At 41.1% G+C, this 16401-nt stretch overlaps 2 protein-coding genes and 1 non-coding gene across 7 annotated transcripts in view; 1 reads left to right on the forward strand and 2 right to left on the reverse strand.

The window, feature by feature from the left end:
• Window positions 1-312: 312 nt before the first annotated feature.
• Window positions 313-10143, reverse strand: mnd1 (meiotic nuclear divisions 1 homolog (S. cerevisiae)). 4 transcript variants are annotated; one of them, XM_027017889.3, is made up of 8 exons: window positions 10049-10143; window positions 9381-9446; window positions 9145-9202; window positions 7760-7908; window positions 7422-7496; window positions 6972-7086; window positions 2566-2610; window positions 313-1329 (listed from the first exon to the last, which is right to left on the reverse strand). In XM_027017889.3, exons 1-8 carry the CDS (start codon window positions 10049-10051, stop codon window positions 1223-1225), a joined length of 618 nt encoding a protein of 205 aa, XP_026873690.2. In that variant the 5' UTR covers window positions 10052-10143; the 3' UTR covers window positions 313-1222. The 4 variants fall into 4 exon arrangements, 3 of the variants coding, with proteins under 3 accessions (XP_026873690.2, XP_081570805.1, XP_081570806.1); XM_081714679.1 differs by having other exon boundaries at window positions 9975-10091; XM_081714680.1 differs by lacking the exon at window positions 10049-10143 and adding an exon at window positions 9654-9932.
• Window positions 9655-9727, reverse strand: trnav-aac (transfer RNA valine (anticodon AAC)). Its single transcript has one exon. It is a non-coding gene; the product is annotated as a tRNA-Val (tRNA).
• A 923-nt stretch (window positions 10144-11066) lies between the features above and the next one.
• The window catches only part of tmem154 (transmembrane protein 154), a 9243-nt gene continuing 3908 nt past the window's right edge, over window positions 11067-16401 (forward strand). For both annotated transcript variants that reach the window (XM_027017899.3, XM_027017898.3), the window contains exons 1-8: window positions 11067-11293; window positions 12266-12334; window positions 12715-12771; window positions 13245-13307; window positions 13616-13672; window positions 14217-14432; window positions 14868-14922; window positions 16108-16184. In XM_027017899.3, coding sequence (XP_026873700.2) covers window positions 11167-11293; window positions 12266-12334; window positions 12715-12771; window positions 13245-13307; window positions 13616-13672; window positions 14217-14432; window positions 14868-14922; window positions 16108-16184 — 721 coding nt within the window. In that variant the 5' untranslated portion in view covers window positions 11067-11166. The remainder of the gene's footprint in view (window positions 11294-12265; window positions 12335-12714; window positions 12772-13244; window positions 13308-13615; window positions 13673-14216; window positions 14433-14867; window positions 14923-16107; window positions 16185-16401) is intronic.

A 16401-nucleotide genomic window follows, 5' to 3' on the forward strand; every position in this document is an offset into this window, starting at 1 on the left:
GGCATTGTGTACTTTGATCCTAAACTATTAGTGTTCCTTTTAATAAGCCACACACCAATCAAATAGTACCTTGAAGATCAGATAACTTGTGCAGATTTGTATGAAATATGATTTGCTCAAACACTGTACAACCTTTGGTGGCATTTTTCCAATGACACGTTAATGCCTTGTGTACACACAATATCGAGTGTGTAAAACTTACAAAAAGAAAAACAGATCGACTCTCCAGCAAACCTCATATTAAGGGTCATGGCAGGTTAAACATGTGAGGAGTGTTTCTGCATGTCCTATGGTGTCTCCACCAACCACAGATACAGGGTAGTTATTGTTTATTTTTAGATACAATATCACCATATCAAGATACAACTAAGATGATTAAAGGACAAAAAAGAAATGGCATTTAAAACAAGGTCCATACAAAATGGTACTAAACATTTAAGAAATCAAATATTACACAGGTTGAAAAAATAAATTTGATAAGCACATGTTCAAGTGGTTTTCCAGGACGCAAAAAAAAAATAATTACAGCACACAATCCTTTGCCTACACACTGAGCTACCTCAACATATCAGATGTGTTGAAGCCTATAATGCATTAGATGCCTTCAATAAGGCCAAATACATACATTAAGAAAAATAGTTTTTCCAAAAGCTTACTTAAGTTATTGTTTTTGTCCTGTACACAAGACCAAGATGATCAGTCAATACTGCTTAAACTTTGATGTGCGTTTTTCGTTCCGTGTCTTAGCAGCCCTAGTTACGTGCCTCATGTCCGTCAGCAAGACACCCCGGCTTAGTTTACCCAATAACAGGTGCCCCCAGACATGAACCTGGCCAAGGGGTATATCGGAAGTCTTCAGAGCAGCCAGAACCTCACATGGTACCTTCTCCTCTTACACGCAAGAATCATTTTCGCTGCCATTTGGGAGAAAGTGACCTTTCAGTCCGACTAGTTTTGCTGGTTCTATTAAAGCAGTAACACTTTGGTTGTACAAGCTTGGGATGCAGCACGAGCGAGGCATTTTTAACCTGGGGAAATCGATCACGAGTGGTTAGACAATCAAAGACTGGCCCTGGCTCTGTATTGTGGTCTTCACTGAGACATGATGCACAGTTGGTAAAGGATCAAATCAATGCAAATGCAGCAATCTCTTGAATGTTGGGGGAAATTGTTTAATAGTGGACATTCTTTGTGGGCATGTGTCTGGATAGAAGATATTTGGTTAGTCCATGTAGTCAAAGTCCTCTGGAATTCCAAAGGCTTTATCCAGTTGACTATCCTCGAAGCAGAACTTTCTTTTGGCCCAGGATTTGATGGCAAATACATTATCTGGGGAGATAGGGAGGAACAAAACGGATGTTCATGTTCCAACCCTGAAACATGCCATATCCCGCAACGCCATTCACCCTACTGATTGATAAATGTGTTAGTCAGACTCATGGGCTGCAACATTTACTAGTCTAATGCAAGTTATCGAAAGAAAGGAATGTATCCAATAGCAACAATGAAAAATAAAACCAAACAAAATAATAATAATAATAATAATAATAATAATAATATTCTATGGAAGTACTGAAAAAGGTGCACAGTTGATTGAGGTAAGGTAGGGCATAGGAGTACAAGTTCATCTACTTTAATGTTAATGCTTTTGTCTGGTTGGTGATTCAGGGTTAAAGCATATCAAGAATCCTGAACCATTTATTTAGATCATAAACTCTCTTTCCAAAGTGACATACACTTAAGTGGAAAGTGTTTACAATTTCATGTGAAAAACTGCTTTCCTTCTGAAAAGCCTTGATGTATTAATGTACAGTACAGCTAGGCATGTTTCTACGTCCCCAAGTGTTGTTAAAGTACCTGTAACTTGTTCTCTTGAATGTAAAGATCCCTGGGAAACCCACACTACAGACCAGCAAGACAATCCCCAACATATCCCCTCACCACAGGGTCACTGTCTGGACACACTGTGCTAGCAGCTTATGTGAAACCAGACTCGTGCATTCTGTGCTACTGCTTAAAGCCAATGTTATAAGGTTGATGATGGCTGACCCCCCCCAAAGACTTGAGCAGGGCTTACAATGGACTAACATCCAACCGCAGTTAACCTTTGCTATTAATCATTTCTCTCAGTAAAATCTGTCAATGCTACTGCTTTTACCAAGTAGATCAGGTTACGCTACTAATGTCCTCCATTATTAAACTCAGAACCAAAATGTGGCATTACTATCCTTGTCTCCAGACCCAGAATTCATTCTGCAGCAGAGTGTGTGAAATCCCCCCCCCCCCAAAGACTTGAGCAGGGCTTACAATGGACTAACATCCAACCGCAGTTAACCTTTGCTATTAATCATTTCTCTCAGTAAAATCTGTCAATGCTACTGCTTTTACCAAGTAGATCAGGTTACGCTACTAATGTCCTCCATTATTAAACTCAGAACCAAAATGTGGCATTACTATCCTTGTCTCCAGACCCAGAATTCATTCTGCAGCAGAGTGTGTGAAATCCCCCCCCCCCCCCCACAGGGTGGACCTAGCTCATGCAGACAAAACACAAAAAGGTCTTACCTGTCCATCTGGATACAGCCTCCTTTGCAGTAATGTTTTCCTTACCTAGGAGAAAAAAAAAATAATTTAAATATCATCGCTTATTTTAGCAAACCACTTCGGTCTTTGTCAGATTAGTCTTACGAGTTCATTATACAAGGTCTCGGTTGATGTTTAAATCTCCTACTTACTACTGCTATTAAATGCATGTACCTTAAAACCTATTTGAGCCCTACATATCTTATATTTTGGCTGGCAGAGCTGACTAGACCAAGACTTTCAAACTGGTTATACCTCATACCAGCAAACCCTCCAGATCACAGCATCTATAGAATATTCTATTCAGACAGGGAAGATATCAGACCTTAGGCTGCCAGGCTGATCACACCATTACATCCATCCATTAGCGCTTTGGACCAAACCCACATGGGCAAAATGACATATTAAATCTGCCTTCTCAGTGAAACTCAGTACTTTGTGACATGCCATGTTAGATGTGTCCTGAAATGGATGGCTGGAATGTTAGTCTCTGAGTCCAGGGCAAGTACCCACCACTACAAACGTCCAAACACAGACATGCAAGGCCACGTATTTTATATATTCAGGTCAGTGTTTAGAAAAACAGAGGAGTTGCACCCTTCTCTCTCTGTGTCTCTCAAAACTGAAATCTATGGTTACATTTGTGGTAAGTAAAGTTCACCGAGAATAGCATAATACATGGTTGGCATGTATGTATTCAGTTTTATACCCAACACAATAACCTTTAAACTGCCAGTATAATAATATATCTGCTGACAAAACTCCTTGACAAAACTGGTCTGAAAAATATTATTCCAGTCCAGCTTGGACTCGCATTTTCACAACTAGCCACCACACTTCTTATATTGTTTACCTTAGCAACAATGGTGACAGGTGTTACGCATACCAGCTATGAATGAAGGCAGGTTGAGACATGCTGGAACATAGATCAATAAATCCACCACATATGCAAGCGTCATTGTCCTTGGCATTACATGAGGCACTGGTGGTAATCCCCACAACTACGTAGTAAACATCCAAGCGACGACTCCGATTCAGCTCAAAGGGTGCCCGTAGCTAATCATGGCAAATACCAATACAGCCCAAAGAGCCTTGTTCATAGAAGCAACATAAGAAGTGTACAGGTGTTTGGGACAATGTCTCAACTGAAAGAACTGCTGATGTTATGTCTATCTTGGATGCCTTTTGAATTATAGCCTTGGATTATGTTTCAAGACAGCTGTTAGAAAGTATCTTCCAGAACATTACACCATGGGGAGATGTAATTAAACAATGCTGGCCATCTATGAGCAAAACTAAGACGCTGGAAAAAAATAACCCAAGTGTCCAGAGGAAGGTGCAATAAAAAAAAATTATTCTACAGGCCTCTGCACAGACAATTAACATTTGGCTCTGAAATTCATACTAGAGATTATTACCCTGAAAATGTCAGCCCGCTGCACAGGTGCAGCAGTGAGCTGTTGGGAGGGAAGAAACAGAAAGGGGAAAGAAAGGAGGGGTTACCGTCGTCATCCCCTCACACACACGGTGAGGAAGGAGGAGAAAAAAAAAAAGAAAGACAAACATGCACGGACACGTACGCGATCAAGATTCACGTTGGCGTTTACCCTTGGCTGTTCGGCTTCAGTGAGCGAGGAGCGAGTTGAGAGAAATGAAACTGGATGCCAGTTTAGGTTCTGCTTTTGTTTTCTGGAGACATTAAAACCACGGCAACATCGAGGACAGTAGGTAACTAATCCAAGGTCCCAGCCGTTATTTATACCCGCGTGCTGCCCGTGTTTCTTTTTCCACTTTGCAGACTGATGACGTCCCTTAAACAGAGAAGCATATGCTGCTTTAAACGTCCCCGAGCGGAAGCCTAAATTAACTGGGAAGAACAGATCAAACTCAGGAATTGTGAAGGGCGGTTGAGTCAAATCATGAAAGAACAGATTGTGGCGTAATGAGTCATGGTGTGTGCAAAAAATAAGCCTGGCCCATGTTTACCTTTTGAAATCTTGACAGTTTCAGAGGTTTGTAAAAACCCTACTGACTCTACAGTGATCCATTGAGATTCATAAGGTTGTTAAAGAGGATCCAGTTGTGTCAAAGGGTCCACAAAAAAGGGAAACCTTTTCATAATGTTTAAACCTCTGGAGAAAGCAGGGAAAACCCATACAGGTCATTAATGCTACAGCCAACAAGGCTGAAGCCTGCATCCATCCTCCATGCTCCACTGTTAACCCTTTAAAAAAAATAAATAAATAAAAATAAAAATAAAATAAAATAAAAAAGGTCTCACAGCTGAGACACTAAAAAACAAAACAAAAAACAAATTTTTTTTTTTTACAACTTTCCTTATGAGGGCATGATGAGCAGACTACCCTGGTGAGTATAGGCAGTTAAAAAAATAAAAATAAAAATAAAAAAAAAAATTAAAAAAAAATAAAAAGCCAAGACATGTAATGCCACACCCAGTGTGCAACGCCCCACCCACTACAGGCGGGGCAGTGTTGTGTCTAAAAGGGATGAGTCAGCTCACTGCAAAATAAACAAATACACATCTGCAAGATAACTCAAGAGAAGGATTAGGAGGTGGGACCAGTCCAGCAGATCCAACACCATTTCTGCACATTTGTCTTTGTTTATAATAGTTAAGAACTTAACATGACTGCTTGCAATATAGCATGTAATAGGATCCACATATCTGCCTGTGTGTGTGTGTGTGTAATAGAACCCACTGTTCAAAGCTGCAATCTTCCACATCTGGAGATTTTCAGGGGGTCAAAGATCAAGGTGGTGTTATTGCAACTGAACCCCGGTTCAGTCCCTACTATTCTACTTAGAAACATCTTTGCTGGATCTGTGCAGCAGTGGTTGCTTCTGCGGCGATTCAGGGTAAACCTTCGTGTAGCTCAGTAGATCTTATTCCCAGATAAAAGGGACCTTATGAGCTGAACACCACATTACCTGCAACACATCTGCACAGGTGCATGGTGCATTTGGGTTGCTCACATAAGCAGGTGCAGTGACACGAGGGAGCTCAGTGCCCTGCAGCATTACTTCGACAATGTAACACACACCTGTCCACAGGTATGCGGTATGGATTTGCCACAGTTAAGTGTAAACTACTAAAGCCCCAGGCTAATTTGGTTAACTACCACCTTTCCAGTAGCAGACTTCCAAGTACCCATGCATGTCCAACAGGTGGCAACGTCACTGGATACGCTGAGTGCATCTCGCAGATGCAAGACTTGAAAGACGAACTTTACATTACAGAAACGGCGACGTCACAGAACTCTGGCACAGAGAACTTTCCCCGTTTATTTGCCACTGCTGGAGTAGGGAACAAGACTCATGGTGTCATGCTGCAGTCACCCAGCCCCGGTGTCTGAGGTGGGGTCTCACTGAAGTTCAAGCAGACCTGAATACACTAATGACAAATCAGTCTTGTTCTCTTTCTCGTGATCACAGCATGTCCAGTTCCTGCTGTTGCCAAGCACACTGGTAAGACCCTAATGGCCGTTATATTCCTGCCTGCCAATTCCTGAAGTTCCTCACAAAGACCAACGGTGCTCTGCCATCAACTGTTGTCAAGACACTGGAAAGCCATTTAGTTAGTTACTAAGTGGACAATGAATGGTAGTAAACAAGGAAAATCTACCATCTGGCTCAGCCTGATTCAAAAACACCAGCAGAACCAAAAAAAAAAAACCCCAAAACGTTTCATCTTGGGTAATAATCCAATTTTATCCAGTACTTTCAAATGACTCATAAAAGGTATTATTACTACGGCCAAAGCCAGAACAAACTAGGATTTTAAGCACTGTTTAACAGCTTTTACTGATAACTATGTCAACATGGAAACTCTATATGTACAGACTTGCCTAAATTGATGAGGGTTTTTACTAGCGTGTTGCACAGATACCTGTTTTTTGTTGTTTGTTTAAGATTAATTTGATACCAGTTATTGCTATCTTGAGCCCTGGTTGGTACCAAGTCCCATTTTCTTCACTAGGTGTTAACCTATCTGAAAGGTAAAAGTAACATACTAGTAAAATTCTAATTATTTTTCCCCCATTTCAATTTCAGATTTCCTGCAATAACAAATGTAACAAAGTAGTTGAGATCAGGATCGGCAGTGGTATCAAACCAACGTCAGACCAGCACAGAATACTACTAGTGTAACTAGTTTTAATAAATTCATTTTACTGCTTTTAAATAGAATATCATTACATAAAGTTACCCCAAATTGAAGTCATGCACCATTGATTGTGTGTACTAACTGCGTAATGGTAATTGTGATGACATTGCTCTGCCTACATTCAGCATTCCTGGTGCTTATAAAAGCTGATTTGAAAACGGCTCCATCTGTGCTTGGATTTCGGCTCACGCAGTTGGACACTCACGCATCTCCTCCACCACTTCTGGGTCGCACTCTCTGTATTTCTCCAGCTCAGCCTGCAGCGTCTCCCTCTGCTCTCCCACACCCGCCAGCTCTTTCTGAAGAGCAGCTCTCTCCTCCTACACACACACACACACACACACACACACACACACACACACACACACACACACACACACACACACACACACACACACACACACACACACACACACACACACACACACACACACACACACACACACACACACACACACACAATTGGATAACTCCAGAGCAGATCAGACTACATTTTGATTTCAATATGAGGCACAGATCATCATCAGCTTAATAATAAAAAAAAATACAAACTATGACAAAAGTATAAATGCATAATTCACATATACTACAACTGAACTTTTACTGTCACACACAGCTCTTCTTGAAAGGAAGAGACAAAGGAAGACCTGCTTACACTCTCTTCTCGTCCTTCTTTGGCTTTCTCCACAGCCTGTAGGAGCGCATCTCTCCGCTGACTTCCTTCCGCATTCTACAGTAAACAAATTAATTATGCATTAACACACCTCACAGTAAACACACGTTTGTGCGCTTTTATTTAAAACCTTACCACTTTCTACACCCTAACCTTGAAATAAAGTGTTGTTTATTTTTACATATACACACACACACACAAACGTGTCTGTAGAATAGCTAGATATGATAGCAGAAGAGCGTGTTGGTGGTGGGTTCCTCTATATAATGGCAGTCAGGTACTGAGTACTGCCCATGGCCGTCGTGAGCAGGCGTGCTCACCTGTTTCTCCAACTCCTCCAGCCTGCGTTTGCGAGCGTGCAGGGCTTTGCTGGGGAAGGCCCAGTAATAGTTGGACGTTCCCACCCTTTCAGAATCCACCATGTTGTCATCCACCAGACTCTGCAGTACATCCTTTACTGACATGGGGGCTAAAGAAGTGCAGAAGACAACTGAGTTGAGTGTCAGATCAGGTTTAGAGTAGCCTGATGCAAGCCCATGAAAGTTTTCACAGCCAAAGAATAGTCATTTCAATGCTCAATACATTTCTGTTATTCTAATATTACATAATAGAGCATCATATAAGTTTAATGTGTTAAAACATAACATTGTCACAAGATGTGAGAGTTCACAAACTGATCTAGAGGAGGGTTATTCATCAGAGTTCCTTCTGTCTGCAGGATTTCACTGCAGCCATGGTGCATAATCATAATTAGTGAAATCACGTCTGTCTCTGCAGGGCCAGTCAAAAAAACAAAACAAAACTGTTGATATTGCAGCCTCAACTCAAATTGAGGTTTGTTGCAAAATGGGTCTTGTGTGTATAATTACTGAAACGCTAAAGGTTCTTTGCCCTACCCTACAAACACAAACCACATCACCACCTAGGAACCCATACCCTTCCTCTGTATGCATCACACACACACACACACGGATACTGTAAGGTTTCAGGAATCTGCAGTGGACCCTCACTGAAACATGCTTGTGTTGCACCTTCACTTAGACTAGAAGCACTCTCTGTATAACACACCTATGGAGACTTATACAGGTAAAAGCGCCATCACATGTCTCCATCTCTAAATCCCACAAGCCAATGTCACATCTCACAATGTCCATCTCATCCTGGATGCCCCACTTACTGTGCATCATTTCATTTGCCCTGTTCAAACACACCACTCATAAAAAGGGCAAGGAGTCCATAAACCTGCGAAGCACATGTAGGTGAAGAACTGAGGTGTACAGCAGTACCCAGACACTGCAGTATTTCAGTTAAATCATCTAACTACTGTTTCAAAGCACAAACAGCAGCAGACACGTGTGGACACACAGGTACGGAGAAGAAAAGACTAACATTAAGACCACGGCCACCACGATGGCCCAGGGTGACCCCCTACCAACATTCTTAACCATTCTGCAGAGAACTTTGTGGAAGAGAAAACTGACATGAAAACATACCTAGAATGTTTGTGTTTTAGTTTAAGCAAAGGTAAGAGATCAAGGGCATTCAAGCATTGAAAAAGGAGTCAGACCAGTGTGGCGACACTTAACATAGAAAGACTAACAGTGGAGTGTGCAGCAAAAGCAAGCATGTGAAATCTGTTTATTGAAATTAAGAAATCCTCATTTTGGGATTATATCAGGTTGTGACTCAAAGTATTACAACTTACTGATTCCTTTGGTTTTGGGGGCAATTTTTTCTATGTCCTTCAGCTGAAATACATCTTTCTGTCAAAGAAGGTTTTAGTTCGTCAACACAAACCACAATGGCAACTTTAGTTTTTCTTTTTACAAGACTAAACCTTTCACCACTTAAAAACCCATTCAGAGCGTTTACACGCAAGAATGATCTAAAAATCTAATCCACTTTACAGCATACTTTAAGATCAAAATTACATTTACTTACAGTTTCAAAAAATATCTCCATCATACGACTCCTTTTCTCCTCCAAACTTAGTCCTTTCTTTTTAGACTGTTAAGAGGACAGAAAATGGCAGGCGAAAACATGATTAAAAAGGCACTCGAGCATGCAACACACCCGTACCGTTAAACGCATCTACTCGGGTTAACTGGTCTTATGAGTAACGGTTTCGAGACACCGCGAACATACTTTTTTTTAATGGACATTTCACATTACAAGAACAAAAACACATGTAATGTTGAAAATAACTGAATGCACCTGTTCCCGCCCGGTTTCGAACCGAGGACCTTTCGCGTGTTAGGCGAACGTGATAACCACTACACTACGGGAACTGAGGTGCGTGAAAACCTCGCCGCACACACCCTGACTGTGCGTACAGCTGGTACACGCTGTGTACAGTGAGTTACAAATCACAAAAACAAGCCCCGAAAGTGAACTACTTTCCATCGGTTCCTTCGCCGCAACAACCTTTGGGTCTTACAAGGCCGCTAGCCGGAAGGCTAACTCGCGAGCTAACGGTAGCCGCCTGGCTAACGCGGGTTAAGTTTGGTCGAACCTTTGTCACTTTCAGAAACCCACCCAGATTATTCCCACTTAGCCAGTCAAAATGGACAGCGCCATGCGTAAGGCGTCCGACTAACAGAATGTCATACCATTTTAAGGTAAATAGCTAATGATGTTCCTCGGCTTTTGTCTTTGGATATCAACTCTAAGATACGGATGACGTGATTATGTTTCCCGCCAACGGCGCGTCAGTGTCAATGCGCATGCGCACTTAAATCGCGCTGTTTGACTCTTATATAATACAATACTGCCCTCTTCTGGTGAAAACTATTTTTAACATGCTGTAATCGCATTGTGCCACTAGGTGCTGGTGTGTGTGCATACTGCGTGTATCGACTTAATTGGGTAAGCGCAGTATATTTTGGTCGCATGGCAATAGATGGCTTGTAGTCTCTACCAGTACGACGACAAGTAGCTCCTGATAATGATTAATGGGATATGAGTCATAATGTGATTAACGGTTGCTGTGGTCAGTGAAACGGTCTGCCTCATGATTCTTACTTCTTACTGATTTTACCATGTCTCCTCCGGGAAGCAGAAGCAGAGGGTAGCTAGTCCGAACCCCTGGTCAAGTGACTTGGTATTGGAAATATATGTTTTCTGTTTCTTTCTTTTCATGTGGAGCAAGATGCTTTCTCTAGGGACGAGGTATAATTGCACTGCCTCCCGTCTCCAGGACTGCATAAGCTCACAGTCTGTCTGTGTTATGTTCCTTCTTTTAAAAACTACTAGTACTGGTTTTAGCTGCATCTCCGTTTTTTCACACTCCTCCTATAATGTGCCCTGCAGTCGTAACAGTTTCAGATGGAGTTCGTTGCTTCCTCCTCTGTGGTTACTCATCTCTCTCTCTCTCTCTCTCTCTCTCTCTCTCTCTCTCTCTCTCTCTCTCTCTATCTATCTCTTTCTCTCTGTCACTCCCTCTCTTTTGCTCTCCTTCACATTTATTTGGTCAGCCTACATACCTCAGCTGCAGGAATTTGTTTTCCCAGCTAACAGTGAAGGAGCTTGACTTGTAGCGACAAGTTCGATACTGTGCTGATTGCATCACATCCGAGAGAGAGAGAGAGAGAGAGAGAGAGAGAGAGAGAGAGAGAGAGAGAGAGAGAGAAAGAAAGAAAGAGAGAGATTTTGTCTCATGTAGGTGAGTCAGAGCTAAAATGAGGAAGTAGGATGAAATGACAGCAAGTTAGTCCAGAGCTGGAGTGCAATGGCACTATGTTTCTCTCAGCACAGGCTAAGGGTCACTACAGCCTCCTGCCACAGAGGACACTGGGAAATGACCCCCAAAATGCTGCTGCTATTTTTACCGTTGATGGCCTACCTAACCAGACATGGTAGGTGTGAACAGAGTAGCAAATTTTCTTTCATTTACAAACCTTTCTCTCTCTCGCTTGTTCATTCAGTTGTCTTAGTGGGATGGGTAGAAATGCATTATCTTTGGCAGAGAGTGTGAATCTGAATTAGCTGGATGAGATGTCTAACAGTAAAGGGGATAAACCTCTCGCGTTGTCTTAGGGCCAGCGTTACAGAACCGCCACGCAGAATCCACCTAGCTGCATGGAATGGCTGAAGGGTTATATTACAAAACAAAAAACAAACCCCAAGCATTTAACAACGCCTATACTCACACAAGGGTAATGAAGACTTTAAATGTGTCTACATTCGAACTCAGGAAGTAGTCGTTCGTTTTTCTTTTCTTTTTTTACCAAGCCACTCTGTCTTCCTATGTATGTAAAACATGTCAGTTCTTACTCAGTGTACAAAAGTGCTGTTTGATCATGCATAAATGTCTCTAGTTGTGACTCTTCTCAATCATGTTCTTTCCCAGCCTGTGACCTGATTATCTGGTTTTGATCTGGTTCTGGGTCACAAACGATACCATCTACATAACATAAACTCCATGTTGAATTACTACATTGTGTTCATTTAAGTTCAGCCGGACACAAATGACTGATTCAACACTGAGGATTGTGCTTCGTATTATATATAGTTCTGTGTGTTTTGGAACAACTTCTCATGTGCTTAATTTTGAAATCTTTTTTCTGATTTTTGAAAGCAAGATTGAATCAGATCCAGCATTTGAAATATCAGATCATATTTCAGATATTTACGTGGCGTATTTGAGCAAGTTGAGAATCAGATCAGTGCTACCTCAGAATCTTTCCTAGATACCATCTTTCTTCTGAATACCAACGGGCCCTGACCTATTGTTACTAGCTTCAAAACGGGAATCAGTCCTGCCTTCTGTTATTCAAGAACTCTTGTTTATTACCTAATCAATAATAACTGAATGCTTTTGTCTGCAGTTCAGTGTGAGTCGGAAGATATTAACGGATCTGGACAAACAGTTCTATATAACACTGAATATCCCAAATGTGAGTGATCCTTGTCTACCTACAATGCAATGTTGCCTGTGATTGTTTTGGTTCTGTGTAATACCAAGCATTTCTCACATATTGTCTACTTTTTAAATTCTGCTTTCCAATTCTTCCATAGTTCTGACTTCAGTAGTTCCAAAAATCATTCATGATGGATTTTTTTTTCTAGTGATCTGTTTGAGAGGAAGTGGTTTTTATTGGAATATGTCATTATTATAGGCTATACTATCTTTCCTCTGGGTTTATGGATGTTCTTCATTGAATCATATTTAATTTGTCCAATTTTAAATGGTGGTTGATGTTAAGATGTAAGTAACGTATGTATTATTCATTGGGAAATTATATATTAATATTTCTTATTACTTTAACACATACAGTGACCTCAGAATACACTTCAGTAGAAACAGATTTTGAAGACAACATCGAAATCGCAGGTAAACATACAAAAACAATATACAGCATTTTGTCATCACTGCTCCATATTACTTCAACTTTAATTCACTATATATATATATATATATATTACATTTTTTCTGTTAGGTGTATTAAACTTTCTGTGGTTAAGTCTGCTTCTTCAGACCCTTCATCATGTTATTGCTGTGGGGGGTTTTTTTGTTTGTTTTTTGGTGGAGATGTTTGTGTGTACAGTGCAACTTTCATTAACTGCTGACCTCGTTTCACTCTAATCATCAAGAGACTTAAATTTAAAACTCTTTGTGGACAAAAAAAAAATAGCGGTCAAACTAAGATGTGTTTTTCATTTTTCAAGCAAGGTGAGTTAGGCAAAAAATAATATGGAAACACAGTGCAGGTGTCTCGTTCATTTCCCTTGTGTTATTATAGATCTCCTCCTTCAAAAATGTAAAAAATATATTTTTAAAGAGTTTTTACATTTTTTTATTTATAGGTTACATCCAGAATGTTACCATAGGTGCCATGCCAGATGCCCAGGTTATCGCAAATACCACACGTAAGTCTCCCTGTCAGACAACAAACAGTACAGCGCGGCCTAGCCAAACGCATTAATTTTCCATATTCCTTCACACTCTGCCACAGTTACAACTGTAGTCAAAGAGTATAGAAGCCACCAGAGTACTGGAAGTTGGTGTTTTTACCTCCTAGTTCACATTCCTGCCCATGGAACGTAATACCTTTTGATGTGTGTTGCCTCTGCTGTAGTTGCTATAGTTGCTGGCTTGCTTGAACACACTGAAATTTGTTTAAGTGGTCGCAAATGGGTAATTGTGTTTTGTGGTAATGTCGTGTCTGTTCATACAGCCACCTTTACATGGACTACAACTGCATCACATGTAAAACATCACAACAGCACCAAAGGTAATTAAACCAGCTTGTCAAGTTTATTACATTTAAAACTTCCAGTATAGTGTTCTTCAACCGTGTGGATGAGAGTGGACATATTGTATATGGCTGTGTCTTCAAGAACCTTTAGAGCAAGATGAGGAGTCAGAATGAGAGGAATAAGGCATGAACATCACCATTAACAGTGAACAGCACTTAATACGCAAGATGTAGCAGGTCAGTTATTTTGTTTTGAACTGCCCAGGATAGCTTGCAGTTACATTTTACCATCAGTGTGGTTAGACTACCCTTACTGCACTGAGATTATCTGCCATACAGAGCAGATCCCTATTTGATCCAAATAAATGGTGATATATGAAGAGAACTGCAGTAACAATCTTCCTCTTTGGTTCTTTTTGTTCCTCTTCTGTGAAAGAGACCTTTGTTCGCCACTCCATAATATCGGACAGTACATGTTCAGCACACACACGAACCCCTCCCAACACACACACACACACACACACACACACACACACACACACACACTGCTCTGATTTGAGCTTCGCTGGTTTTGTTCTAGACACAGCAGTGCAGCGTTCCACTGTGGATACGCTGGGGTTGGCAGAACAAGACACACCAGACACCAAGAACCCTTTGGGGCACTCGGACAGGACTGACGAAGATTCGAGCATCCTCATCATCATCATAGTGGTGACAGCCTTGGCCCTCTTCCTCACCGGCCTTGTGATGGCAGTGGTCGTACTTATCTGCAAGCGTAGGAACAGAATCAGTGGGGGTGAGACGCGCCTGCAGCTTGCTGGGGTCACAGTGGGCCTCTGACCTGCCTATGCCTCGAATAAACAAAGGAATGACGATGAACTTAATATGGACCTTTAGGAAGCAGAGTACCTAGAGGCAAAACTGTGACTGTACTTTATAAGTCTATCTTATCAGTTTTTGTCAGATGACTTATGTTGGGTGTTTTATTAGGTTTTTCATCTCTTATTGCACTCTGGCATGTTTTCAGAGATGAGTCAAATGTGGGTGTAATTGTGTGTGTTATTTGAAAAGCGGATTATGTACATATTTAGAAATATCTGGTTAATGTGTCACATTTCTGTGTGTGTGATTGGGCAAGCCGCACATATACACACTGATGAATGATACGGTAAAGGGGAAATTCCGACCATATGATCATAAATGTCAGAATTTCACTTCCCCTCTGTTTCAGGTGCTATGAAGGAGGACCCCTACCTGGAAAGTGGTGGAGATGAGAAGGTGCCAATGTAAGTGTCTTCTGACAACACATGCTGCAGCTACAGCAACTTGTACTGCTGGCCGCAGACGGGCAGTTTTAACAAGCGCTGTAGCTGTTTCCATGTTTCAAACGGTGACACTTCCTGTAAAGGAAAGATGTGACATAGCGATATCTTAAACAGGAACTGTGCTAACTATAGCCTGTGTGTGTGTGTGTGTTTGTGTGTGTATGTTGTGGTGGTAGGAAAAGGCATCTATATTTGTATAGATATGCACATGTGTGTGCTATGGCTGCTATATGTGAATTTTTTATGTTCTTGATTGATAACCAAGGCTACCATCTTGAACATATGCTAGACTAAGATTACAAATCACTTCCTGTCATGCTTTCACATTTTGGCTTTGTGAGTCTAATGTACCACAAACCTTTGAAATTCCAGTTTTTACAAAAATGTAACAGGTACAGACATCAGTACACTTTTGTCCACATTAAAAGTGGAATATTTTGCAAGAGGTTCTTAAAATATTCCAAAATGGAAGCAGAACATTTTTTAACATATATGTACAATAATTCAGTGTACATTCAACATACTGTATGTCGCTAGGAAATGTTACTTAAGATTATTAACATGTTGAACACTAGTAGTTATCTATGGGTGACCACAGTTCATGTGCTATGTAGCTGTCTTTTTGGTTTTTTGGGGTTTTTTGTTTTTTACATATTTAATTTATTTCTCTGTTGAGTAAAGGCATGGTATAGTGTGCTCCCCCCCACACAACTTTTTCCCCCCAATATCTGAAGAAACCTTTATACAAACAAATGTAACCAGCAGCTACTAAAACACAGCGGTTGTGCGGAATTTCTTTAACAGGTAACAGCACCCCCTTCTGGAGTGTTTTGGTAATGGTTTCAAAGAAACGAGGTTGCGACACCCGTTCGTTTGAGACGGTTCGGCATCTGCATGTTCATGGATGTCGTCTGTAATTGGCAGAGAGACGGAGAGTAATTTAATCTACTGTGTGACCTACATATAAAATCTGCATTTGTCTGTGTTCTGTGTCTACTCAAGATAAACGATTTCTTTATTATTTGGTTAATTTGCGCTAAAAGTCCAGAATGTTATAAAACAAAAAAGATATTTAATTTTTTTTTTTAAATATGGCCCCTCTCCCTCTCCCTCTCTCGCTCTGGGGGTGTGTTTGTGTGTTCTCAGGCCCATGTTTGAAGACGATGTGCCCTCCGTGATGGAGCTGGAGATGGAGGACCTGGAGAAATGGATGATGAAAGGAGGTGTGTGCCTGCGTGTCAGCGTGTCTGTTTGTGTGGGAGGAGCCCGTCGCTCATATATTGACTCATCCAGGTTCTGTATTACACCTTGAACCTTTTAAAGCGGTGGATTTTGTGTTCATTGCTATTTCATTAGTGTCATAGAACGTAGGTATTCAAAACAGGACGGCGAGCCTTGTCTTGCCGGATCCTAGATCCAGATTTTCAGTCCTCCATCTAC

The sequence above is a fragment of the Electrophorus electricus genome, chromosome 5, assembly GCF_041902795.1.
Source record: "Electrophorus electricus isolate QZ-2024a chromosome 5, ASM4190279v1, whole genome shotgun sequence".
In the NCBI taxonomy this organism is placed as follows: domain Eukaryota; kingdom Metazoa; phylum Chordata; class Actinopteri; order Gymnotiformes; family Gymnotidae; genus Electrophorus; species Electrophorus electricus.

Excerpts from the sequence above, each read along its gene's own strand:
- mnd1 (XM_027017889.3), bottom strand. Across the intron at positions 7,497-7,759 it reads TGGAGGAGTTGGAGAAACAG|AATGCGGAAGGAAGTCAGCG; the intron begins GTGAGCACGCCT and ends TGTTTACTGTAG. Across the intron at positions 7,087-7,421 it reads AAGAAGGACGAGAAGAGAGT|GAGGAGAGAGCTGCTCTTCA; the intron begins GTAAGCAGGTCT and ends GTGTGTGTGTAG.